At 50.3% G+C, this 26,907-nt stretch overlaps 2 protein-coding genes across 4 annotated transcripts in view; one reads left to right on the forward strand and one right to left on the reverse strand.

The window, feature by feature from the left end:
* Positions 1-4,234, forward strand: part of LOC142579539 (flavin-containing monooxygenase 5-like) — an 82,776-nt gene extending 78,542 nt beyond the window's left edge. For all 3 annotated transcript variants that reach the window (XM_075689867.1, XM_075689866.1, XM_075689865.1), the window contains exons 5-6: positions 1,649-1,939; positions 2,105-4,234. In XM_075689867.1, the coding sequence (XP_075545982.1) occupies positions 1,649-1,939; positions 2,105-2,443 (630 nt within the window). In that variant the 3' untranslated portion in view covers positions 2,444-4,234. The remainder of the gene's footprint in view (positions 1-1,648; positions 1,940-2,104) is intronic.
* The window catches only part of LOC142579540 (flavin-containing monooxygenase 5-like), a 135,506-nt gene extending 112,037 nt beyond the window's left edge, over positions 1-23,469 (reverse strand). Inside the window, exon 1 of the mRNA XM_075689871.1 lies at positions 23,299-23,469. The gene's annotated coding sequence lies outside the window, so the exon portion shown is untranslated. The remainder of the gene's footprint in view (positions 1-23,298) is intronic.
* Between the last annotated feature and the right edge of the window lie 3,438 nt (positions 23,470-26,907).

The following is a 26,907-nucleotide window of genomic DNA, read 5'->3' on the forward strand; positions in this document are numbered from 1 at the left end:
TTTCAGGCATTGTGTGTCTATACACACCGTCGAATGCGAACAATGCAGACTGGCGCTCATTCACACGCCAACCCTTTCTTATTCTTTCGAATATGTTAAAAGATAACATTTCTTTTTCGATAACTTACTTGCACAGGGTGGAAAAATAAACAAAAGAAAGGAGGCACCGATCGTTTGCCCACGTGACTTTTTTTTCAGCCGCCCATGAGGCTGAAAAAGGTGACGTGTTAACCAGGTGATACGTTAACCCAAAAGTGAATCTAGAGATAAGCCAATGAAACTGAAGGCGCACCGAAGGTTGAATGTTATGTCTCGATACTGACAGCTCATTCATCCGAGTGAGCCGCCAAGCAGATCTCGCGGAGACCCCGAACTTTGTCAAACTCGGGCTTTCCTGCATCTATATATAGCACCCCTGTCTGATGTGTCTCGCTGCATGCGCGCCCTCGCATGGAGTTGGCGATTCTATAGGGAGTTGGCGCTGCGTACCAACCCCCTCGAACTAATAGCCGCACTTAATGAATGCGACAGTATAGCGCATCGCATTCCAAGCCACGCAGGGATTCAGGGCAATGGAGGGGCGGACAGCTTAGCTCGAGGCTTCACCATCCGAGCGGGCACCTCAGTCCCCCCGGGAGAGCCTCAGATTACTTGCGGGGACAGTTATTCAGAGCTGCTAAACCTATATAGGGGGCGAAGATTCCAATACCCCCCACCACACAAAGCGTTGACGAAGGAGGGAGCCGCAGGATGGCGTAGACTGCAGACGGGTTCCTTTCCAAATCTTTACATACTAAGCAGGATGTTCCCCACACAATATTGCGCCGTATGCGGTGCGGAGCAAGGCCAACACGATATCACATCACATGGGAATGCGAGAGAAACAAGACATTCCACAAACATACAACACCAAGTGCGGAGCAATGGGAGAGCCGGCTCACCAGCTGCGAGCTAGGGGTCCAAAGGGCCCTCATAGCACACGCAAGCGAGGTGGCCCGACTCAGTGGTGCCCTGGACTAGGGGCCCACCCAAGGCTGAAGAGGACCCAAAGTTTTCAAGAATGAAGACTTCGTCCTCAACTCGCTAATATCTTAAAGAACCAATAAAGTTTTCCATTCCATTCCATTCCTCGCGCATCACCCTGATGCGACGTGCCACCGTTTGCATGTAGCGCATTAGCAATCGCGCAGTGGTGTGTGAAACGAGGCCGCGCCTTTCTTGCGTGAGCGGCGCTCGCTCAAAGGACAGCCAACACCAGGCATCGCTTTCATTCCTATACAGATACGATACACTAGCCGTTTCGATTAATTTGCTATAGAGGTGTCTTAACCCATTGAAGCTGCCTCCGGCTGGCGCGTTAAAGCGATGCGTCTTTCTATAACGCATCATTCACGTTTGCATTAATACTGCGCTCTAGAAAAATTGCGCGATATACACTTAGGGACCAAGACCTAGGGCGACCTTCAATTAAACCGACCGTTTGAAGTTTTTGGCACCGATGCATTTTGCGTTCATGTAAACACCAACAATAATGACATGGTGACATATTGTGAGAACGCGTTCCGATTCGTCCTGGTTCTTTTCTTTTTCGCTTTTGACAAGTGCGGCATTTTCCTTCATTCTACCTGGCTCGCACTTCGCAATGCAGGCGACGTTCCCGTTCCTGGACCAAGATGTTCACAAGACGGAAAACAACAAGGTGTGCCTCTACAAGTACGTGTTCCCGCCGCACCTGCCGCACCCGACGCTGGCCTTCATCGGGCTGCTACAGCTACTCGGGGGCGTGTTCCCCGCCCAGGAGGCACAGAGCCGCTGGTTCGCGCAGCTCATCAACAAAAAGGTGTCGCTGCCCTCCTGCAAGGAGATGCAAGCCGACTACGAGCGCTGGCGGGCCAACCTTGAGAAACGCTACGTCGACAGCCTGAGGCACACATTCCAGGTATATGCCGATTAAGAAGCTGACAATGATACCACATTTTCTGTCAGAACTGCGCACGCGATAAAATATTACTGTGCGCAAAGAACATAACTCATACCCGACGCTATATAGGAAACCTATAAGGCTTAAGGATCCTGCGGTTTGTTCACACTGTCTCTCCTGCAGGCCGACTGGGTGGACTACATGGACGACATCTCATCTCAGATCGGCGCCAAACCGGACCTGTGGCGCATGTTCTGGCGGGATAACGCGCTCTTCTGGAAGTGTTTCTGGGAACCCTGCCTGCCCTACCAGTACCGTCTTCAGGGCCCGCACTCCTGGTCTGGGGCTCGCCAGGCTATGTTCACGATGAAGGACCGCCTCAAGGGGCCGCTGGACACACGCAAGATGCCCCGGGATACGAGAAGCGCGCGGGACCGCAAGGTGCGCCGCGTCGTTCCAACATTCCTCTGGGTCGCCGTGGTCGTGGCCATCCTCATCTACCTGTTCACGCTCCTCTTCTGAAGAAGAGCGTATGGAAACGCTCGAGGCTGAACGTGTTGTGGTGAACTTGTGCTCGTCTTCCACTTTCTAACCTGCGGCCTGGAAAGGCGGGCAACGAAGAATTTGCGGTGCCTTGCTCATAGTCACCGAAACATAACCTTCTGAGAAGAACTGAACTATCTGCGAGCATACACATCGCCAGCTTGTGGAAGTCACGTCTCGGGCCTTGCCGTAGTTTTGCCATAGCGAGCTTTATTGTTTAGCTCGTCATCGCCTTTGTTTTCAGAGATCTGGAGAAACGTGAGTCCCAGTCTCGAGAGTTCGTGGTATCCTTCTCATTGCCACCGATACATAGCCGTCTCTTGAAGGATTTGGAAGAGTACCAGCACTTGACATCGCGGCTTCGCTCTTACATCGGCCGCATCCCTTTATAGCGAACGAGCGAAAAAGAAGAAACAAAACCTGGTGCCTTTTCGCATTTACAGCTCGCAAGCAAAAGAAGAAAAAAATGTTGCCGTAGGGCACACTGATGAGTGCAATCAACACAGATTGCTCTTCCAAGGAGACCGGTGGATACGCAATAATTGACAATTGTCAGAGGTGCGTGTGGCACACGGCCACATCTGTCTTCGGGAAAACCGGAAACAAGGGTGCCTTCGGCTCCTGCTTATCTGATTGTTGTAACCTGAGCGCTGCAAACTCATCACTTCTGACGTTGAGGAGTACGTCCAATCCGCCAGCCTTCCCCTTCGAAAGACGAGATACAATAAGAGGTTGAGTAATATTCGTTATTAATAAGTTAGCATTGTACAGGTCAGCCGAAAGGTCTAAAATTCAAAGCGTCGACGCGCTAGAGCAGAAGGTGAGGATGTCGGCTCCCAGTCAACTATGGCAGCCACAGCCACCAACGAGGAGGGAGTGATGTCACGAGTCATGTGATTTGGTGGAGTCGGCGGCGATGGAACGGATGCACCGGCGACGTTGTGCGCTCGCGGTAGGGGTGCATAAAAATCACATGTATTTCGAATTCATGTTGAGTTAACGAAACGAAATTTTAATTACAGGTTTCTCTAATTAACATAACCATATATACAGTGTGTAAATAAGGTTCTGAGTTATGTATGAAGTAAAGATATAGACAAAGGGCAGAAGACGTCAGGACAGAGGAAGCACACAGTTCACAGGAAGTCATAGATAGGAGGAGGAGTCTTATGCACAGGTCGGCGGACAATCATCGAATCATAGGAAGGCGCTGTCGCTAACACGTCGCTCAAGTTTAGCATGGGTACCTACGTCTTAATTTTGTAGGTACTTTCCCGCGTTCATTTTCGAATGAGACATGAAAACTACGAATAAGCAATGCCGTCACGCAATTGTCGCACCGTTTTCGTTTTTACAAGCACGACGTTGAAAATAAAATAGCGCCGTGTCTGTAGGGATCTTTAAGATGCGCTGTTGATGTTTTAGCAGTAATAAAAAAATACAAGTGTATATACTAGAGCCGTTGCACAGTAGTTATGGCGTCCGCTTCGGCTGCGGGAGGTGGTTCGTTCAAAACCCAATGCCGGACACCCACCGGAAGACAAATCGGGCACAAACGTGTAAATGCGAGAGCATTACTTGTCGCTGAGTTTGGTGTTGTGGCGAAATGTTGCCGAGTTTAGTGCGGCTGCGTTGCTTCCGAACGTAATGTTGCTGCTTATGAGGTCGCAACAACGCAAGACGACAAACCGGCCATATTAAGATCTCTCAGCTAAGTTTTATTGGCGGAGTTCTCATTAAAGTAGTGTTTCACGCACATTGCGTTGAGTGTTCCTTCTTTATGGTACCATATTTCATCACGATGACACCACTTTTCAGCACGATGACACTACTTTTCCGGGCGGGCACCATTGTATTGACGCTAGATTCCTTCATCGGGCTCGTAGGTGAACTCGACCTCATAATCTGGGGGGAGGTCGTAGTCGTTGTCCGACAGGTACCTGAAGCGCATTGCATCTTATTCGTCGTCGTCCATGGCGTCTGCGGGTCCAAGTTGATCGGCAGTAGCATGGCCTTGTAGCATGCGCATACGTACCGCAATTCGAATTCATTCTATCCTCGATCAGGAAGCATATACTTCTTCATTGCCGTGCAGCCGCGGATGCGCGAAGGCGAGCTTTTTTTTTTTTTCCTCGCACGGTCGGCGCCGCCGCTGCCGGGGATGGGCAGAGGCGAGCGCCACCTGGTGTTTTTTTTAATTAGATGAAGATGACATAATTTGTCTACCGCTTTTCTGCCAAGGCTTTCTGATGACGGCGGCGTCGCACAATGAGCCAATAAATGCTCGCGCAATAAAACCCGCTGGGTATCCAGCGGCACCGGGATTTTAATCCAGTACTTCCCGCATACGAGACTCTACCACTACAGGCCATCGCTGTGGCGTTTTTTCTTTCCTCTCAAGTTTATCAACCAGCTCGGCATACCAATAGTTGCCGATTGCCGTATTTCTTTTGTTTTCTTGCTCAGAAATTACCTACCTAATTGGCAACCAACCTCTGTCAATGAATAAAAGAAAATCACATTAGCAATCAACACATGTACAGCAGCAACCGCAGTTTGTGCAGGCGTATCGCTGCTAAGAAAATTTTCCTTCATTATGGCTAACGGAGCGATGTTCTCTCCCTGTCTAAGCAAGATCTCTTCCTTGCTTTTCACACGCATAAGAACGCAGAAGTATAAAGCAATTATTGGCAACTGCTTGCCAAAATAAAGCGAGGAAAAGTGGGAAGCGGGAACGGAGTCGTTGCGTTTTCGTAAGAGCCATAGTCTAAATGGAGCCTGGGGCCCATCCCTTTCTCTATTTTGTTTTATTGCGATAGCAATTATACGGACATTCCAGTCAAATTTCAGCCGACGGCGTCGCCGTGAGGTTCTGTATAAATTCCAAGGGAGATAAAATCCTAGTCGGCCGCCGTATGCTGCATGTGCCAGTGAAAGCGTGCGAGGGTGAGCCGGCGATCGCGGCTCAATCTCGCGCACGCAATGGATGAAAGCGAAGAGGAAGCGCACCGTCTTCCGTTGCGCGCAGGTTCCGAGAGTAGTCTAGGGACGGGAGGCGCGTTCTAGACCGGGCCTCTGGGCCGCTCTGTCTTGAAGGCCATCTGCGACGGCGGCAAAGGCCGCCGTGTGCTGTGTTTTCGCGGCTTAGTTCGCGTTGGGGGATGCGAGAGGCAGCACCAAGATCAATTCGCTCGCTGCTGCTGCCGCGCTTCCTCACTCCAGCGTTTCGACAGCGAGTTTCCGCGATCATCGAGCGAGACGTGCTGATGTTTGCTTATGCGCGCGTGTCACCATGCGTGTTATTTTAATTAGTATGCTATGTTTACAAGTTTATACGGCTGATAAAACTACTATCCTTACTTCGTATAGCTGTTCACTAATTTGCTATCGCAATCGATGCTTCGCCTTTCGGGCGAAGCATGCAGCGACTTTTGCGTTAAAGGCACACGTCATTTTCCATGCACAGTTGGCCACGAACCTTGGAATACGATTAACCTAAAGCAATGTAGTCAAACGAGTTCCGTGATATGACATTTCCAACTTGTCCATTTATTGCGTTAATTGAAGGCCCAAGTTATCTAAGCACACGCACCAGAAAAGTAGTAAGCACCAGAGCGCCCTCAGTAATATACTATTACACTCATTCCTACGAACCATTCTCGGTTTCAGTACCCATGTGGTGGATATGTCATGATACAGTGGTTCGCTCCGTTCCTGCAGACCAAATAACGTGCATTAGACCGCATTCGTCATTGAATAAGCCGTTCTAGACACACAAAAATAAGCAACGGCAATGCAACTAATTGATATGGTAGCGGAGGGAGAATGGACACTTAGCTCTGCTGAACAGGCATGTAGCCAGGGTATTTTTTCGCGGAGGAGGGGGGGGTGGGCTGAAGCCCGGTCAGCGTCCCCCGCCCCTGGTTACGGCACTGCTGCTGAAGCTCCTCCCATTTACCCAACAATAAAAATGTTCACGACAAACGTCGCACTTTCCCGAAAGGCGAAGCATCGATAGCGATAGCAAATTAGTGGACAGCTAGCTATACGAAGTAATCATAGTAGTTTTATCAGCCGTAGAAACTTGTAAACATAGGCATACTAATTAAATTAACAAGGATGGTGTCACGCGCGCACAGGAAAAGATGAACACATCTCACTTGATAACCGCGGAAGCTCGCTGTCCGAACGCTGGAGTGAAGAAGCCCGGCAGCAGCAGCGAGCGAATTGACCTTCGTGCTGCGTCTCGCCTCCCCCCCCCCCCCAACGCGAACTAAGCCGCGAAAAGGCAGCGCACGGCCGGACTCTGTCCCCGTCCCAGATGGCTTTCAAGATACAGCGACCCGGGCGGGCGGGCACGGCCACCCGGAGTAAAATGCGCCCCCCCCTCCCAACCTTTCCCCTGAAGCCTTGCGCGCGACGGAAGACGGCGCGCCTCCTCCCCGCTTTCCTCTCGCACTTGTACATACGATTTCACTTGTACATACAGTATACGGCGCGTGGCGTCGATTTTATCGCCGTTGGACTTTAAACGGAACCTCACGGCGACGCCGACGACAGAAATGCGCCTGGAGTGTCCATATAATTGATCTCGCAATAATAAGCATTTGCTTACTAATTAACAAGCACAACGTAGCGCGCGCGCACAGAAAAACTTGAACACATCTCACTCGATGACTGCGAACACTCACTGTCATAACGCTGGCGTGATGAACACCAGCCTAGGGGAGCGATCGTTTCAGGCTACCTCTCGCTTAAACGCATGTCCGACACTTGAGATTACGTCACCTCCAACACTATAGGCGCGCCGAAAGACAGCGCACCCTGAAGCGGCCATGCAGCCCTCTCGGCTCGCGGGAGATCAGTTCCAAGATACGGAAAGTGGGCCGCTCGGACAGCCGTGTGCAGTCGCAGCCTGGGTAGAAAGACGCGCTCTCACCTGTATTGTTAGTACACGTATTGCCATTTCGCGACGCTGCGTTCGAAAAGAACTGGAACCTGGCTTCGCACTTACATAGTTCGAACCTACATATAGGTCAAACAATCATCATGCTTCATCAAAGACCATAGACGAAGAACTGGAACCTGGCTTCGCACTTACATAGTTCGAACCTACATAGGTCAAACAATCATCATGCTTCATCAAAGACCATAGACGACCATGAACCATAGACGACCACGAAGCTCCGAAGAAACTAACGGCCTAATCCCTTCAACATTTAATGCAAAGCATCCTTTTGATACTTCCCGGTGTTTATTGCGTCGTCGTTGAAGTATCCTTCGCACCGCGGCAGGTTATATGAGTAGATGTTTCGCCACGACGTAATACGTCCTCTCGTATGTGCACGCGCCATGTGGCGTATATGCCGCATGGCGCGTGGCACCCGCTAACAGACGTGACGAGGGCGGAATACAAAAATGCTCGTGCACCCTGCATTGGGTACACATTAAGGAACACCTGGTTGTCAAAATTAAATTAGAGTGTCCCACCAACGCCGTGCTTCGTAATCAGACTGGATTTGGTAAGCATATATAACCAGGGAATTTGACACTAACAGAAGCTTAAAATTCGAAGTGTCCCTCGCCGTTCCTTGCCTCTTCAATAAGAAAGCATATATCCAATAGCGGCTATTTAAACAGGGCCCAAGGTAGATAGATATACCTGGTAGATAAGCTTCCATAGTGAGCCCATGGGCATGGGCAGGACATGTAATGAGGAGGGAAGATAACCGATGGTCATTAAGGATTACGGACTAGATCCCAAGGGAAGGGAAGCGTAGCAGGGGGCGGCAGAAAGTTAGGTGGGCGGATGAGATTAAGAAGTTTGCAGGAACGGCATGGCCACAATTAGTACATGACCGGGGTAGTTGGAGAAGTATGGGAGAGGCCTTTGCCCTGCAGTGGGCGTAACCAGGCTGATGATGATGATGAGTGAGCCCATACGTTCACTACTACGCGGTTCATAGCGGTTCATGAAGATTAGCGTCATCAGTGCGAGGAGGGAACACTTCCGGCGGAATAAAACATAATGTGACGCCATATCCGTTGAAAACAGAAGTGACGTCATTTTGCTCTGAAAGGCGCGAAATTTGTTTTGGTGGCCTACCATTACTGGATATTCACATTCTCCGCCACTCCACTTGATGGGCGTCCCGAGCTGGCAGCGCGGAAAGCGATCCAGTAAAACGTCAGCCGTGCGGACGTCGAAATCGTACCCCGGCACAGAACATACTTTCTTTGAAGGCCGACTATCGAAAGCTTTGGGACTGCTGGTCCCATCGTCGGACGCCAAGCCCGTCGGCCAGCGCAGTCGCACGAGAACAGCTAAAGTAAAGAATTATCTGGCGGTCGTAACTCACTACTTTTGACTGGACAGGTTAAGAAACGATGCGACCACCCGCGCCATCAAATTCAGACAAACGTCGACAAGCAAAGCTGCACAATGTGTGAGGGGGGCGTATTTTAACAGGTGAAGTTTACAAGCACGCCTTTCTGCACACTTCAAGAGGTGCATTGCATTGCAAGTGATAGCGGCGAGGATCAGCGGCGGATGGTGTGCGCTGAAAAAAATGGTAGTCACTGATAATGATAAAGTAAAATAGACATGTCTTTTCTCGTCACACGCATTTAAAACTGAATAGGAATTTTGTTTTCCTTGAATTAATCTTACTGTGTCTCGTTCTATTTAAAAAACGAATTTTTCTTTCCCAATGTTTTGATCCCTCCTCAACTAGTCGTGCCTCAATCGCTGTTCCCATAATTACTCTTGCAGATGTCGGTGACAATTTATTCTGAACCATTTTGCGCCCGAAGTGTCGGGACCTATTTTGGGCCGACCTTGCAAGGCCCTCCAGTGCAACAACCCAGTGCTCTAACCATGAGGCCGCAGACGATGTACAGGATGTGACATTATTCTTACCCCTCCTTCCTTTGTGAAATCTAGCGGCTCCTGTTGCCATGTGAGATTGCACCGCCTTCATTCAGGATCAGCCCAAGCCGGCGGCAGAAAAAAAGCGCCGGCTATTCCGTATAGTATAACACTACTTTGGAGATATTATAAGAAGCCAACAAACACTGACACCAAGGACAACATAGGGTAAATTACTTGTGCTTAAAAAATGAAATAAAGAAATCATAACTTAACGGAAATGAAAGTGGATGAAAAAGCCACTTGCCGCAGGTTGGGAACGATCCCACAACCTTCGCATTTCGTGTGCAATGCTCGACCAATTGAGCTACCGCGACGCCGTTTGCCCATTCACTTTTTCGGGCATTTATGTTGCCTAGTAGAACCCTGGGAGTGTTAGCCAGCGCCACCACTTGCAGACCTTGGAGGTGGATGTGAAACATCCTTTCTGCCGCAGGCGTCACGAGAACGTGATCTTTTTTTGGATGAAGACAACCGGTCAATAAACCCACACATGCTACCTCAAGGCATCAATGCTGCCGGATTCGAGACCCTCGTTATTTAATCAACAACAACTACTCGTTTACTACTATGGAAATGCACGACAAAAGCAAGACGCACGTTCGTGACAAAATGCACACTCGGCAGCGCGTCTCGCTGTCATGCTTGCGCATGGACTGTGATATGTCACGCAGATGTGCAGCAGCCACTCAGAACGACAACACTTCGGCTGGACAACAAAAGAAGACAAGCTGGCACAGTGTAGTACAAAACTGTATAAGCTTCGCTTACTTTGACAATTAAATTAGAATATTTCTGCATAATTTTTTTTTCTTCTCAAGTTTACGCTCGTGCCTTACGTGAGGCAGGACCGCTGTCTGATACGCAAGCAGGGTTTCGAAAGGCAGCTCGCATCTACCGCTTCACACGCTTTGAACCGCACGCTCGTTTCACTGCAAACTAAAGGCTTGTCTGCAGACTCACATGTGTGTTTCACTAAATTAAAGATAGCAGTGTGCGGTTAACTTGTGATCAGCGGGTAATTTTGTGCAGCAGCCAATCTGCGTGGTTCTGAGACTCAGTGGAGTCCCAAATGGTGAGTGCGAGCAGAAGGATTTCAAGCTGCATGCCTTTGAGAAATTTATTCTGGTAGTCTGAGCGTCATGTCATTCTAGTTTAATTTTGAGTTATTACAATGGCATTTTGGAAAACCGGGGAAAAAAGATCACCGCCAATTACAATACTCCCTAATGCGAAATTTGAGCGCAGCTCTACGTGTTGTCATTTCGCCTGTCAATATTTTGTACTATGATTCTATAGGTACACGGTTCATACTGGGAAGAGAACGCTGTGAGTAGCGAAGCTAGTGCGGACAATGTCTCGTGAGGCACATTGCAAACGGAGCGAAGTGTGGCGCCACTGCCTCGCTAATTGGGAGATTGATCGCGAGAGGCAGCGCGTGGGTGACGCGTGGGAGCGATTCACAGCAGCCGCCATGCAGCTCGTGCAGCGCTTTGTTTCCATACAGACCACGGCTAGGTGAGCTGATACAACCCCCAGGTAAACGGAAATTGCGTCAAGAGCGCCAATTTCTCCCCTCGTTCTTGGTAGGTCGAACTCCGAGAGGGAAGAAAACAAAGAAAAAATGAAGCCTACTTCCATGGCAACGGTTTTGTTGATGCGCGAGGGGGAAACGCCATCCCGCTTGCCTGGTACGCGCTCAACGTGCACACGACTTTCGCTGCAGGCGCCAATGGAAACCAATACGGCTTGCATAAATTTTTTTTTCCCAGATTGTTTTCCTCTTTCAGATTTTGTTTTCAACGTTCTTCAGCTTCCAATTTTCATTTCTTACCACATATGTGCAACGCATCTGCGCGAAAACGTATCTTTTTCTGTTCGAAATGCACGAGCCAGCATGCCATGCCACACGGCTATTTTATTTCGGCGAAACATAGGTAATCAGAAGAAGGTGGTTTATTCCCTGTTTTTGTTAGCAACCAATCGCACAGCAAGGCATTCAATATAAAATACAGTAATGTAGAGCTGAGTATCTCATTAGTCAGTACAAATGGACGCATCCTGTACTACGATCATACACACTGTTAGATACGGACCCTGTTCCTGGCGTCACTCGATTTCACGAGACCACATCGAATCGCCGTCGCACCCAATTAAGGTGCGCAGAAGCCCGTCTAACACGTTCGCGGACCTCTCAGACAAGTTGGCGACCCCCACCCGAGGCGCCGCACGTCCAGACAAGTTGGCGACCCCCACCTCATGCGCCGCACGTGGAGCTATTGTCCCAATACTTGACTCTTCCCGAAAGTGCAACGGGAGCCTGGCACGGTTCCAGGTAGTTGATCCTGGTCCCGAGCAAAGCTGATTTGCAGCTCTGAAAGCTCGTTCGAAAACAACCCGTCTCCTCCAGCTGAGCGTTTTTAGACGGGGATGCAACACCAAGGCAACGGGGGCTGCAAGTCACCGTGAAGCCCTCGGAGCCACACCATCTGCCGATTGTGACGGCAGTTGCAGACCAGGAGGCAATACCGGTGGCAAGATATCCCTCGAGCAGTGAAGCCCTTGGAGCGACACCATTGGCCGATGTTGGGAACTCAGCGCTGACGCCCGTTGTTGCACCTGGGTCGCAAGCCCCAAGGGTAGCGTTGGCCTGGCGGCCTGGGGCACAACTGGAAGCATCCGAAGGTCCCAGCAAAGCATGAGTCGACAGGTAACAGAACAACTTGTTTATTCAAGCATAGCATAAGAGCGGGCGGTCAGGTCGACCGAAGTAGAGAGACGGGAGTGCACGTTACTCAACAGAAGAAATCGGAGCCTTTTTTTGGCGTCCGGGGGCAGCTGCTTTTATACTCTCGCAGTTGAGGGCAAGAAGGAACGCCCCTAAAGACGCGCACGTGACTGTGCCGCTCGGGAACGTTGGGATGAGAAGGTGGCGCAGCCGTCGTGCCGGCGCCGCTCGGGCACGTTGGGATGAGAAGGTGGCGCAGCCGTCGTGCCGGCGCCGCTCGGACCTCCTCGCTTCACAGTTGGGGGAGCTCCTCTCCCCGGCTGCCGCGCTTCGACAAGCGTGGGCACCAACATGCACATACACACACACACGCACACGAAGACACGTGGCATTGGAACATGCCTGGACGCGCTTGGCGGGGAGGCGTAGCGGCGGCGCCGAACGGGCCAAAATGTCTGCCGCTTTGAACGAAGCCCCGGCGTCCGTTGCATCCGCGCCGGCTATACCGCGCGTCGTAGGCGAAACGTAACAGACCGCCCCGCCGGGGGAAGGAGATCCCGATGGTCAGGGGACTGCATCCGCTGTCCGGAGGGATGTCGCTCGATGATGCTCATAACCGAAGTCGGGCGTCCCTCGACGTTTCTTGAGCGCAGCGCACAGAGAAGGCCTCGTTCTCTCGTTCAGGTTCGCACAGGACACTGCAAAGTGACTTCGGGAGAGTTCACATTTTTGTTCTCGTTCCCGGCCAGCGTTAGAACTACGCTGAAACTCAACCGCTCAGTCAGCAAGCACGGCACAACCCTCACTAAGCCCTGCCAGGCTCTTTCCCCTTTTATACCACTGCCTAGTTCCTTACAGTAGTCTAGCAGCACTCAGAACGCGTCCACAAATTGGAAAATTGCACTAGAAAGCACATCATCACTTTGAAACACTAAACAAAAGCAATATGTTAAAAATCCTGCCTCAGGAAGAAAAACATCAGTAACAAACAATTTTGAGGCTGATTCCTACGTTAGGGGCTTCGACTTAAGCCATCGGCGTTACCGTTGAGACTCCCCTTTTTGTAACGCACCTCAAAGGAATATTGTTGCAAAGCGAGGCTCCAGCGCAGGAGGCGGCCATTTTTGGGAGAGATGGTCTGCAGCCATTGGAGAGGGCAGTGATCCGTCTCAATGATAAACCTCGAGCCGGCTAGATAGCATGACAATTTCTGAACGGCCCACACGAGACACGCACACTCTTTCTCGGTGGTGCTGTACGCCTGCTCACGACTGGTCAGCTTACGACTAGCATACAGGACGGGGTGTTCTACTTCACCATTTTCCCGTTGGCACAGTACAACGCCCATGCCTCGCTCACTAGCATCGCACTGAACAACGAACCCTTTTGTATAGTCTGGTGATCGTAGCACAGGCTGGCTTGTTAGGGCACTCTTTAGGGCGCTAAAAGCTCTTTCCTTTGTCTCGTCCCATACGACTGTTTGGGGCTCTGTTTTTCTTAGAGCATCCGTCAGGGGAGCCGCGATATCAGAGTACCTGGGGATGTACCTCTGATAGTAGCCGGCGAAACCTAAGAACGACCGAATATCGGTCTTCGTGCGCGGTTGCGGGAAGTCTCGCACAGCAGCCACCTTTATTTGAGAGGGGCGGCGACGACCCTGACCAATCACGTGACCGAGGTAGACAACCTCGGCCTGTGCTAACTGGCACTTGGGAGCCTTGACTGTCAAGCCCGCATCGCGCAGGCGGGTTAGCACTGCCCGCAAGTGGGCCATATGCTCAGACCAGGATGCGGAGAATATCGCTACGTCGTCTAGATACGGTAAAGCGAATTCTTGCTGTCCCCGCAACACTTTATCCATGAGGCTTGAAAAGCAGTATGGCGCGTTCTTCAAACCAAAACTCAACACTTTAGGACGGAATGTTCCCATTGGTGAAATGAACGCCGCATACCTACTAGCCTCTTCTGTAAGTGGAACCTGCCAATAACCCCTGACAAGATCTAGGGTGGAAATAAACTGAGCGCTACTAACTTTCTCAAGGCGCTCCTCGATGTTAGGGATCGGATAAATTTGATCCTTAGTGATGGAATTAAGCCTGCGGTAGTCGACGCAAGGACGAGGTTCCTTGCCCGGTACCTCAACTAAAATCAAAGGGGAGGTATAATCACTCTCACCTGCCTCAATAACACCGAGCTGTAGCATTTTCTTTACCTCAGCCTCCATAATATCGCTCTGGCGGGGTGACACCCGATACGCCTTGGATCGTACTGGCTCTGGGGAGGTAAGTTCTATGTCATGAGTAAGGACAGAAGTCCTACCAGGCCTCTCAGAGAACAGACCTTGAAACTCTTGTAAGAGCTGGTGTAGTTCGGTTTTCTGCTCAGGCGACAGCGGTGCTTTACTGATTAAGTCACTAATGACTTGATCGGTGTCTTCCCTGTTCGTCACTGAGCTTAGTCCCGGAAGCTCGACCGGAAGCTCTTCAGGAACGTTTACCATCATGCACACCACTGCTTCCCTTTGTCTATAAGGTTTGAGCAGATTACAGTGGTAAACTTGCTGTGCTTTCCGCTTTCCTGGCAGACTCACCACGTAGTTAACGTCCGACAGTTTCTGAACAATTCGTGCTGGGCCCTCCCACTGCACGTCTAGTTTGTTGTTTAGCGATGTGCGCAATATCATGACCTCATCGCCCACCTCAAAACGACGGGCCCTGGCTGTCCGATCATAATAAACCTTGGCCCTCTGCTGGGCCTTTGCCATTGCTTCACCTGACAACTCCTGTGCCCTTCTTAAGCGTTCGAGGAGCTTAAGCACGTACTCCACCACGACTGGGTCGTCGCCCCTGCCTTCCCACGATTCTCGAAGCATGCGAAGCGGAGATCGCAGCGAGCGACCGTACACCAGCTCAGCTGGCGAAAACCCCGTAGCCGCATGCGGCGCGGTCCTTAATGCAAACATCACCCCAGGCAGACACAGCTCCCAGTCAGTTTGATGTTCAAAACACAATGCTCTCAACACGTGCTTCATGACGGAGTGTAGCTTCTCAACGGAATTCGACTGTGGGTGGTACACTGAGCTGTGTAACAGCTTTACCCCACACCTTTCGAGAAAAGTTGTCGTCAAAACGCTAGTAAACACTGTGCCCTGATCTGATTGGATTTCCGCAGGAAAACCAACTCGCGCAAATATGGACAGTAGTGCATTGACTATCTCAACTGAGCTGAGTTCTTTAAGCGGCACTGCTTCAGGGAACTTTGTCGCTGGGCAGATCACAGTCAAAATGTGTCTGTACCCCGTGGCTGTTACCGGCAGAGGTCCCACTGTATCAATAACGAGCCGTCTAAAAGGCTCGGTAATGATAGGTACCAATTTCAACGGCGCCCTCGATTTGTCCCCTGGTTTGCCCACCCGCTGACAGGTGTCACATGTCCTCACGAAATGGTCTGCGTCCCGAAAACACCCTGGCCAATAGTTCTCTTGCAAGAGACGGTCCTTAGTTTTCTTAACTCCTAGGTGTCCGGACCACGAACCCCCGTGCGACAAGCGCAACAGATCCCGACGATAGCATTGAGGCACGATCAGCTGATCGAACTCCACTCCCCTGCGGTCTAGATACTTCCGGTACAGGACTCCACCTCTTTCCACAAAACGAGCATTTTTCTTGGCGATACCTTCCTTGACAATGCAGCGTATGTTTTCTAGGCTGCCATCCTTCTTTTGCTCGGCTATCAAAGCCGACCGGCTGACTTTTAGCAACCTATTAAGTCCGTCTGACGTAGGCGCGATGAGCAAATCTGTAGATAGCTCTTCTAACTTTCCCGTGTCGGGCATTTCCTCTCCAGTATCTGGCGCCTTCAACGTTACAGACTCAATTTTATTCAGTTCGGGCGTGCTCTCAATATCAGCTTGCTGCGCCTCTGACCCTTTTTGATTGTTCGACAACGTCGGCGCCGCAACTACCGCCTTTGCAGCGAGCTCCCGAACCTTCGATCTGGTTAAGGCCTGAACGCTAGCCTCACCAAACAAAAGCCCCTTCTCGCGCAGGAGGTGATCGGACCTGTTCGAAAATAGGTACGGGTACTGGGGGGGCAGCATAGATGACACTGCCGCCTCCGCCTCAAGTGCTCCGAAAGGTCCTTCAATAAGCACTTTTACTACCGGCAGACACACGCTATGAGCTTCCACGGCTTGCTTGATCCATGCGCACTCGCCCGTGAACATATCGGGTTCTACGTAAGACGGGTGAACTACATCCATCGTAGCTGCGGAATCGCGAAGCACTCGGCACTCTTTCCCGTTCACGAGGAGGTCTCGCATGTAAGGCTCGAGAAGCTTCATGTTCTCGTCAGTGCTGCATAATGACAAAAACACAACTTTTGTTTTTGTTTCCGGACACTGCGCCGAAAAGTGACCCGGCTTCTGGCACGTATAACAAACGCGCGCTTGCCTCGTCTCGAACCGCTTTCTGCGTTCGGCTTCGGCTGCCGCCGTCTCCTTAGGTTCGGTCGCACTGCTTTCACTCGCATCCGCACTACGTGTGTTCCCCTTTGCTCTCATGGGTGTGAACTTCGGCCTCTCAAACTTCGAGCCAAATTCACCCTTTTGACCGTCCTTAGCTCCGCTAGCCCGACGCGTCACAAACTCCTCGGCTAGCTCAGCGGCTTTAGCCACCGTACAAACGTCTGGCCTATCCAAGACCCAGTACCGCACGTTCTCAGGTAACCGACTATAAAACTGTTCTAGCCCGAAACACTGCAGAACTTTCTCGTGGTCACCAAACGCTTTCTCTTCTTTGAGCCACTCCTGCATGTTTGACATAAGCCTGTACGCAAACTCTGTATGACTCACTTCTGCCTTTCTCATTTTCCCGAAACTTCCGACGGAACGCCTCCGCTGACAGCCTGTACTTTTTTAGCAGACTCGATTTCACTTTGTCGAAATCCTCTGCCTCCTCTTTATCCAAGCGAGCGACTACGTCGGCCGCCTCGCCGGGTAACAAAGTGAGCAAGCGCTGTGGCCACGTTTCCCGAGAGAACCCCTGCTTCTCGCACGTTCGCTCAAAGTTAACCAGGAACAAACCAATGTCCTCTCCAAGCTTAAACGGCCGCATCAGGTCAGTCATTTTGAACAATACGCGTTCTCCTGCACCGTGTGCCTGACTTCCATTACGAGCGCGTTCGATCTCTATCTCGAGACGCTTCATTTCCAAAGCGTGTTGACGGTCGCGCTCTTGTTGCTCTCGCTCTTTCTGTTCTTTACGTTCACGCTCTTCTTTTTCTTTCTGTTCTTTTCGTTCACGCTCATCTTTCTCTTTCTGTTCTTTAATTTCGCGCTCCTGTCTTTTTGCCGTCTCCCTCTCCTCAATGGTCTCAAGGCATTCCGACAGCTCGTCACCCTCAGCTTCTAACTCAAGAATAGCCCTTAGCAGTTCTGGTTTTCTGAGTTTGTCTGAGACATCCAGACCCAACTCTCTTGCAAGCTCCAGCAATTTCGGTTTGCGCAACGACTTCAAATCCATGGCTGCTCTGAATGCTGCTTTCTCTACTGCCTATTATTGTCTTGCCGCAAACACCCGGCAGCAACGACAACCACAATTACCAGCTCTGTTTCTGACACTAACAAAAGCCTGGCCAAGCTCAGAAGAAGAAAATCCCGCACTCACCAAACCCCGCAGCCAAGAATTCAGCGCAGCGTTCCGCTGCAGGCAACCAGTCATCACACAGGGCTCGTTGCACTGCTCCCGGATCGTCGTTGAGCTGCTCAGCATACAGTCAACCGCATATCTTCGCTGCTGGCCTCCGTTGTCGCGATCTCACCGCTGGCAGACAGTTGTTGGGAACTCAGCGCTGACGCCCGTTGTTGCACCTGGGTCGCAAGCCCCAAGGGTAGCGTTGGCCTGGCGGCCTGGGGCACAACTGGAAGCATCCGAAGGTCCCAGCAAAGCATGAGTCGACAGGTAACAGAACAACTTGTTTATTCAAGCATAGCATAAGAGCGGGCGGTCAGGTCGACCGAAGTAGAGAGACGGGAGTGCACGTTACTCAACAGAAGAAATCGGAGCCTTTTTTTGGCGTCCGGGGGCAGCTGCTTTTATACTCTCGCAGTTGAGGGCAAGAAGGAACGCCCCTAAAGACGCGCACGTGACTGTGCCGCTCGGGCACGTTGGGATGAGAAGGTGGCGCAGCCGTCGTGCCGGCGCCGCTCGGGCACGTTGGGATGAGAAGGTGGCGCAGCCGTCGTGCCGGCGCCGCTCGGACCTCCTCGCTTCACAGTTGGGGGAGCTCCTCTCCCCGGCTGCCGCGCTTCGACAAGCGTGGGCACCAACATGCACATACACACACACACGCACACGAAGACACGTGGCATTGGAACATGCCTGGACGCGCTTGGCGGGGAGGCGTAGCGGCGGCGCCGAACGGGCCAAAATGTCTGCCGCTTTGAACGAAGCCCCAGCGTCCGTTGCATCCGCGCCGGCTATACCGCGCGTCGTAGGCGAAACGTAACACCGAATATGACTGCACTTGCGCGGGCGCCTACCATTGGAGGAAAATGACGACACCTGAGCGGGCTCAACGATTGGTCGAAAATGACGTGACCCCGAGGTACTGAAGGGGTTAAAAGCGAGAGACAGGGAGCAGAGAGAAGCATTCCTTCATCCATTCATCTCTTTCGGGCTTCTTGCCACAGGCGGCAGCTTCCGATTTGCTGCCGGCCATCAATGACTTTATGACTTTTAAATACTTCATGTTTTTATTGTAAATAATGTAAATAAACCTTCCGTTTTATCTCAAAATTATCCTCAATGTCGGCCGACTCCCGCACTCAACGGCAAGATCCAATGACTGGTGGACAGCGTTGGGACTGTCCAGATTCAATAATACCTATACAGCTTGCTACAATTTAAATATAGATAAAATTGCTACAGAGGCCATGTTTGTTTGCTGCGCACAACTCTACCAAAACAATTTTTGTTGCAGCAGTAATTTGCGAATAATAAAAAAGATTATCAAGAGCAGTAGATCCAGCAGCAGATCCATATTTTCCGCATGCCGGTAACAAACTTCCTTGTTCATTCCATACAACGGGTATACTTGCTAGTCCAAACAACACGCTACGCCTAGTCATTTTTCTGCATAGCTATCCTTGTGCTAATGGGCCGATAAATATCCAGCAAATCATATTGAAAATGTCTATAGTCTCTTTTCATGTGTGCTTCATATGTGGTTTTGTGTCGCAATACAACGTGTAAGACTCCTAGAGCTTCACTCAGATCTGTAACATTGCGAACAAGGTATCAACACGAGATTGCTAGCGAGCATATTGCAGATGTTTCTTAAAATTTGTAACGCACTTCGTCTTTTCTGTCATCATCTAGGCATAAATGGGACAGTTACAAGACAATAACAGCAGGTATTTTTGTTGAGAAACACTAAATTCAGGAGAAGCATGTGTCAATCGGCCTTCGATCATCAGCAGAGGATGGGCAAGGATAGAGTGATGCACGAAGGTATTATTGAACGCGTAGCTTCGGGACATGGCAGACAGACAGATAAACAACTTTATTCACAAGGTCCTGAGAAGCTTTGCCCTAGGGCAGAGCTGCGGGCCGCTCCCACGTGGGGACTGGTAGGCCGAGCCTAACCGCCGCATCGTGGGCTCTCTGGACAGCCCAAGTTTGCCGTGAAAGTTCTTGAGCTCTGGATGGAAGAGCTCCATTCTTCCGTGATGCGATTCGGTCCCTGTAAAGAGGGACACCGCCAGAGCATGTGTGCGAGATTGCTAACAGCCCCACAGTCGGAGCAAGTAGGGCTAAAAGCTTCTGGAGTGATCGTATGGAAAAGGGTCAGGTTTGTATAGGAATTAGTCTGAAGCATGCGTAAAGTGGATGCCAGAAGTCTAGCCAGTTTGCTATGAAGGGGAGGATAAGTCTTCCTACCCAGGTGATAGTGTGTAGTAATTTCGCTGAAAGTAGTGAGAGTGTCCCGAAACAAGAACCCCGGAGTCTGAGCTCGACCCCGCTGCTCCCGCGCGGTGGGTTAGTGCGCGCGATTGGGTGTGGGCGATGTCATTGAGATTGTAAAAGGAGTCAAGCTGGGGGTAGAGGCACACCGGAAATCACGTGATGGTGTGCGGAGAGATTATCTTGTTCTTGAGAATCTTGTGAGCCTCCTCAGCGATGGAACCTGAAGCGAATGCCCTGACCACCGATCTTGAATCAGTGAAGATTTGTGATCTGCTGTTATCATAGAGTGCTATAGCAAGTGCGGCTTGCTCCGCTCTGGTTGGTGTTGAGCACTTCAGGGAAGCTGCATTCACTATCTGTACGTTGTGATCAACGAGGGCAATGTCGAAGTTAGACGACTGTCCATATTGGGCTGCGTCGACAAAACATGCCGAGTGGGGATCGTCTTTGGTACGCTTGTGGAGGGCTCTTGCCCTGCATCTGCCTAGGTTGTGTGGAGGATGAACATTAGGGGGAAACGGTGCGACTCGTATGTTGTTCCTTTGATTTTATGAGATTTCATATTTTCGCTCTTCCATGAAGATAGGGTTGAGCCCAAGAACCGCCAGGATCTTCTTTCCAGCCGGGGTACAAGATAGACGGGCTAGTTGGGCTGACTCCTGGGCCTCGATTATCTCGTCCAATGTGTTGTGCAATCCTAGTTTCATAAGGAGGTCTGTGCTCGCCTGTAAGAATTATTTTTAAGAGCAATGCAAGACGGCTACATTCAATGCATCAGGGCAATATGCTCAGACCAATTCTCTTTTGAATGGCTTTCAATACGTTCCTCTAATACGCTGAATGTACACTGCACACTTTCTTTAACAGAGTCTATAGGCTCAGTTCCGTGCGACTTATATGAAGCATAGGACAGGTGTTAGAGTTATGTTACGAGTTTCATCAGTGGCTGGACGTCATTCGCCATGAGAATTTCGGCGACGATACATTAAGGAGCCGAAAGCAGTTCAACTTTCCAGAACACTCGTTTCTGGCACAGGATGCTTTCTTTGCTTATTAAGATTATTTGTGACTTTGCCGAACGGAGACTCCGCCCCACTCCCACTTTTGATATTGTAATGAAACCGCTGAAGAGTGCTGAGAAACATTAGTACTTGCACAACTTAGCTGAAGTAAGCTCGAGAAGATTCTAGCATCCCAAGATCCATGTATGGTAGCTATGTAATAATCTTTGAAGAGGAGGGTGCAAGTGTGGGAGCAATTGAAGAAAGTATACGTTGCACGATGTTTGTGCAAATATTGAAATATGCCGGACTATTTTCTAAAGATAGGCTAATCAGGAGACCGATGTCAGAGCTTTCGGAATTACAAAAAGAATGAAATGTCCGTAAGAAAATGTTTCTTAATTTTCAAGCTTTTGGAGCTATCTTTTTTCAGTGGGTTTTCTCTCACGCTGTATTGTGAGACCCAGATTGATGTCATTTATGTGCAGCATAAACCACGCATAGCAGAACTATTGCAGCAGGTCTATGCGACACTTATTAGAGCAAAATATTTCTTATAGTACGCTACTGTTTAGCTTATCTTTTAGTACAGTGGACACACCACACAGCTGCGCGACCACACCAACATCCTCCGGAAAATATTTATCCATGTTATCCATTCCTCTTACGATAATGAAGCATCACCTGGCACTGCAAGAGTTAGTAGAACTCTGGGCTCACATGATACATCAACTTCTCTAGTGCTTGCCTCCCGGAAATCTTTCGGCAGCCGGCACAGCGGAGGCCGAAGAAATTGCCGTGGCGCTGGCGGCAGTAGAAGGATATAGGACAGGCAGGCCTCTAAACATCTTAACAGACTCGAAGGAAGCGTGCAGAAAAAACCCGAGGGGCAGGATTAGCAAAGCCGCCCTCAGAATTCTTGGCAGAGCCAACTTCGCCGAGAGGAACGTTACGCACAAGTTAATCTGGATTCCGGCCCACGCAGGCATAGAGGGTAACGAAAGGGCAGACAGCCTAGCTCGAGAGACCACGTTCCGAGCAGAGCAGTCACATGCCTCGGAGTATCACCCACACGCTTGTGAAGGAGGATACACAGAAATCTTAAACTTATATAGAGGGACGAGAGCCAAATATCCCCCACAGCACAAAACTCTAACGAAGGAGGAAGCAACGAGTTGGCGCAGATTGCAGACAAACTCCTTCCCAAATTTATACATCCTAAACAAAATGTACCCAACACAATACAGAGACACCTGCCCATGGTGCGGGGCCACACCCACACTATATCATGTCACATGGGAATGTAAACACAATCATTCCACCAACGCATAACCCGAGTGCGGAGCAATGGGAGAGTCGGCTTACCAGCTGCGAGCTCATGGCCCAAAGGGCCTTAGTGCAGCACGCTAGTGAGGTAGCTAGGCTCAGTGGAGCCCTGGAATAGAGGCCCACCCTTGCCGGAAGAGGCTCCAAGTCGCCGGCGCCCAAGAAGACGACGGAGACCTCGAGACGCTAAATCCTCGAAGGAACCAAATAAAGTTTCATTCTCTCTCTCTCTCTCTCTCTCTCCGGAAAAATTTCTGCTATAAAGCGGCAAACCAAGCTTAGGAAGAAGACAACAGCGCACGGCAAGAACTAGCTTAGCCGCGTCGTATACTCTAGCGCCAAGCGAGGTGCGACATTTTACGAATGTGAATCTGGTCATTGTCAGCGAAAACTGTCCGGCGTTTTTGTTTAGCCTATAATCGGGAATATCGCGCACCGCAGACGAGCATGCGATGACGAGAAACTGACAAGCACGCTGTTTCTTGGCGCATGCGGATCAAATTTCGCTGCGCAGCGTCACAGGGCTCCCGTAGCAAACGACGAGGAAAAGACAGCGCTCGCCGTGATCATGGCACTTGCGCCGTCCCCTCTCAGATGTTATTTGTACGAAAATAATGAGCTACAGAAATACAGATTGGCAACCACTAATAACTTTTTTTTTCTGTTTTGCTGAACACAAGGGCGCGGTTTGAATCCCGGCCATGGCAGCCGCATTTCTATTGGGGTTGAAATGCGAAAACACCCGTGTACATATATTTAGGTACACGTTAAATAACCCCAGGTGGTCCAAATTTCCGGAGCGCCCTACTACGGCGTGCCTCATAATCAGATCGTGGTTTTTGCACGTAAAACCCATACTTTTTTTAATAGCTCGTTTTCCTAACCTTCATCGATCAGGGACCGCTCTTCCACTCCAACAGTCGGCACAGCCGACTACGACAGAGTCGGCATCGTCCCTTCCTCTGAAGTGATCCGAGCAGAGTCCGTAGCCGTTATACATCTGCTCCCATGTCAGCCCCGCCAGGACTCCCCATTTGGCGCCATTTCGCCATATGTCACATATGCAAAATGGGCAAAATACCGCGTGGTCATGATTAAAGAGAGCACGAAGGGACTAAAGAGTTCTTCGAGGATTCACTCTAAAAACAGTTGCAACCTTTGGGGTGTATATTTGCCACACTAAAATAATCGTCGTCTGTCTAGCCCGCATTTCCTTTCTTTAACGCTGCGAGCCAGGTCACGAACGGCATGTGCGTTATCACCATGACAGAGCATTCTCGACAGGAAAGTAACCAGCGCAGCGTTTTCAAGAAAGGAAGTGCGGGCAGTTCAGATGACGATTATCGTTGTGTGGCAAATATGCACCCCAAAGGACGTAAACTTTTTTTAGAGTGTTTTAGCAGCAGAACTTAAGGGAGACGGACACAGAAAGAACGAATAGACGAGGACGCAGCTGCTTCCTCGTCTAGTCGTTCCTTCTGTGTCCGTATCCCTCAAGTTCTGCTGCTACAATCCTCAAAGAATGAACCAACTAGCCCAGTTAAACACCCTTTTGAAGAACTCTGCCCTTCTAGGCAAAAGTTGAATAGTGAAATGAACCTATGTCGTCACATAGATAACTCGAACTTTTAATTCAAAACGCAAATGGTGACTGCTACGTAAGCGATTTTTTTTTACTTCTGCCGTGTTCATGACCATTCAAAGTTGGTAATAAAAAAATATGGACACCGGAATGCTGTGCAGCGTAACCCCTTTGTGCAGCAAGCATTCAAATAACTTCGGCAGATATAAATTGCAGGTTTATCTACTTGTGTAAAAAATGAAGAGTAACTTCTAACATCTACCGAAGCGAAATTACCGTCTGCGCGTCAACTAGCACCAATCGGCCAAGCAGCTTCAGTTTCTAACTCCACCGCAGAAAAATGCGCCGCGCCAAACGAAAACAGATATTCGCTTAAAAAAAAAAGCGCGGATGATCTTTCGTTTCGTCCTAAGCTGTTTTGATAAGCACAGCACTTGTTTCTTCATAACGACTGTAGAAAATGTGTGCTCACCTCTGGTCCGTTGGAAAACGGAATAATTGCGCCCTTGTGTTGCTCCCCGAGTTGCCACATCACACAGCTGCGCAGCAAGCCTTGTATCCTTTCTTCAGTTTTTTCAACATTGCCGAAACATTCGCAGGCACAGAAAGGTCTAAACCGCAGAGCATACGAAAAAACGTGCACGTGCACAGAGAGCGGCAGGAGCAGACGAAGAGAACGGCAGCCGAAATGATAAGAGTGACAGCGCCGCCCGTTGGCGCAACAAATGAGGTGACCAAGTAAAGCTATAAGACGCCAAAAAAGAAATAAATAGCCAAAAGTATGCTTTATTTCTACACATAATTGCATCCCTTCACTTTATTGTTATGTGGTTAGAAAAGATAGAGCCACATATGCAAAAGTTGTTGAATTTTTCTTTGGCTACCAGTGTCGTGGCGACGCTTTATTGCCAATACCGAAACTAACCCCACTGTCTACCCACTGTACAGACGACGCGCGCTACTTTGACGCCATATCGTAGCCATCGTCGCCGCACATTCCGGCTTGCGCGGCACTACTCTTTCCTTCAGACGGTTTCACTAATGGCGAACGCGAGCCCTTCGTCATGGGGAAATAGTGCCACGACAACCGCCCAACACCCAAGCCGCGACAACACCCAAGGGAGCGTCACGTCGAGCTACTTGTAGCCGCTCGCCAACGCCCCTTGCAGGAGCAGCGATCCCCGTCACACACGCCGGTACCGTGGACTGACCTCAGCAGCTGCTAACGCCGCGGACGCACGCGAACGAGTATAGCTCTCTCCCACAGCACCTGTCCTCCCCCTTCACATCACCCCGCCTCTCTCTCTTCGGAAGCGTAGATGAGATGACCCACGCGGCTGAAGTTGCCGTGGCCGCCGGCAACTCAACGCATGGGCAGGCAGTCTTCCCTCCACTCTTCCTCCTCGCCCGCTCTTTCATCTGCCGCTGCGCTCCGCGTTCGCTCGGTTATGAGGTACAAGACCGAGGCACGCCTCTACGCAGGAACGGGCGACCCAAAGGGCCCCTCACCAGGTCTGGCCATTTTGAGCTGACAAGCGCAAAGCATACAATGCGCGATAACGATCGTGTCTGCAAAGTATTACATCGCTATGCGCCGCGGAATAGTCTGAAATTTCAAACCGAAGGCCATTTTTCCTTCTCCTCGTAGCCGCCGCGCTCCAAGCCGGAGGTTGACGTACACGTGGTGCGCCTACGTACACGTGTTCGTGCTGTGACGTCGCTCTTGGTGACACGTGATTTCGAGGATTATTCGAGCCAACATCTGTTATTTGTGTAATATGTTGCTAGAATAGGTGAATTAAAGCTTAGAGAAATAATAAAACAGAAACCGAATGTGTGCATGTTTTTGTTTTACTTCGCACAGCAGCGAGAGAGATGTACTTCCGTTTTGTCTGCTTGTTCCCACGTCATGCAGTCGCACGCGCAGACACCGAAACTATGTGACTGTCCACCGTGTTCCAGCACGGGATCATGCTCTGTGATCCGTTTGTGTCTTCCTCAGTATTCGTGTCACACAAACGTATACCGCTAGTCAGGTGTCCTCATGCACAGCGCGCAAAATCGTGTGCTGCGCGAAACGAGGTAACCCACCTTTTTCATGGCCAGACGGCGCATGCGCCCTGCCGTAGCGGATTAGTCGCGAAACATTTCGGAAGAGTCGCGCGCGTAGCCGTGCTCCGAAAAGTCCCCCGAAAAAAAAAACGCTTGGACGCGCGCTGCTGCAAACACTCGTGCCGTGTGCCGCGTTGAAACTCCAATGGTAGCTTGACATCACTGCGGTGCCGAAAACGTGGTAGCGTAAGACTGCAACTTTAAAGGGACCCTGGAACGATCTTGAAAATTTTCTACAAACGTACTGAGTCGTTAGAGTCTGATCATTAATTGACGCATGTAAGTGCTCTGCGTAAAGCGTGTTTTTATTATAAGGTTTTAAAAATGCACATCACTGCCGATCGCAGCACACTGCGCGGCGGAATTTTAAGCCACCCCTACCCATATGACGCAAATCACCCATATGACGTCAGTGTGGCGAGCTATCCGATTGGCTGACCAGGGTGGGTGATCGATAATTTTTACAACTTTATGGTAAACAAATGATGTTCGTAATGGTTGGAATGTTAGTTAATTTTTTAATAAAAAGAAAGTAACATAAAGGGAATGCACAAGAACAATTTTTCAGTACACTTAAGCACATCCGGCACACAGCAAGTGTCGTCTGCTTGCATTACAACGTGCTCCGTCTTTGACGAGAGCTCCACCATCAGTGTCGATCTGTCTTTTCGCGAGCGCTATGATTCGACTTTGTTGCGTTGTGGACTGCAAACGTAGCGACTGGCAATATGTGAAGCTGCGACATCGTGTCCCCCTGCAAGCCAGTAGACGAGCGGACTGGCTGCAGCGCATCGGACTG

The sequence above is a fragment of the Dermacentor variabilis genome, chromosome 4 (genome assembly GCF_050947875.1).
Source record: "Dermacentor variabilis isolate Ectoservices chromosome 4, ASM5094787v1, whole genome shotgun sequence".
NCBI classification, from domain to species: Eukaryota; Metazoa; Arthropoda; class Arachnida; order Ixodida; family Ixodidae; genus Dermacentor; species Dermacentor variabilis.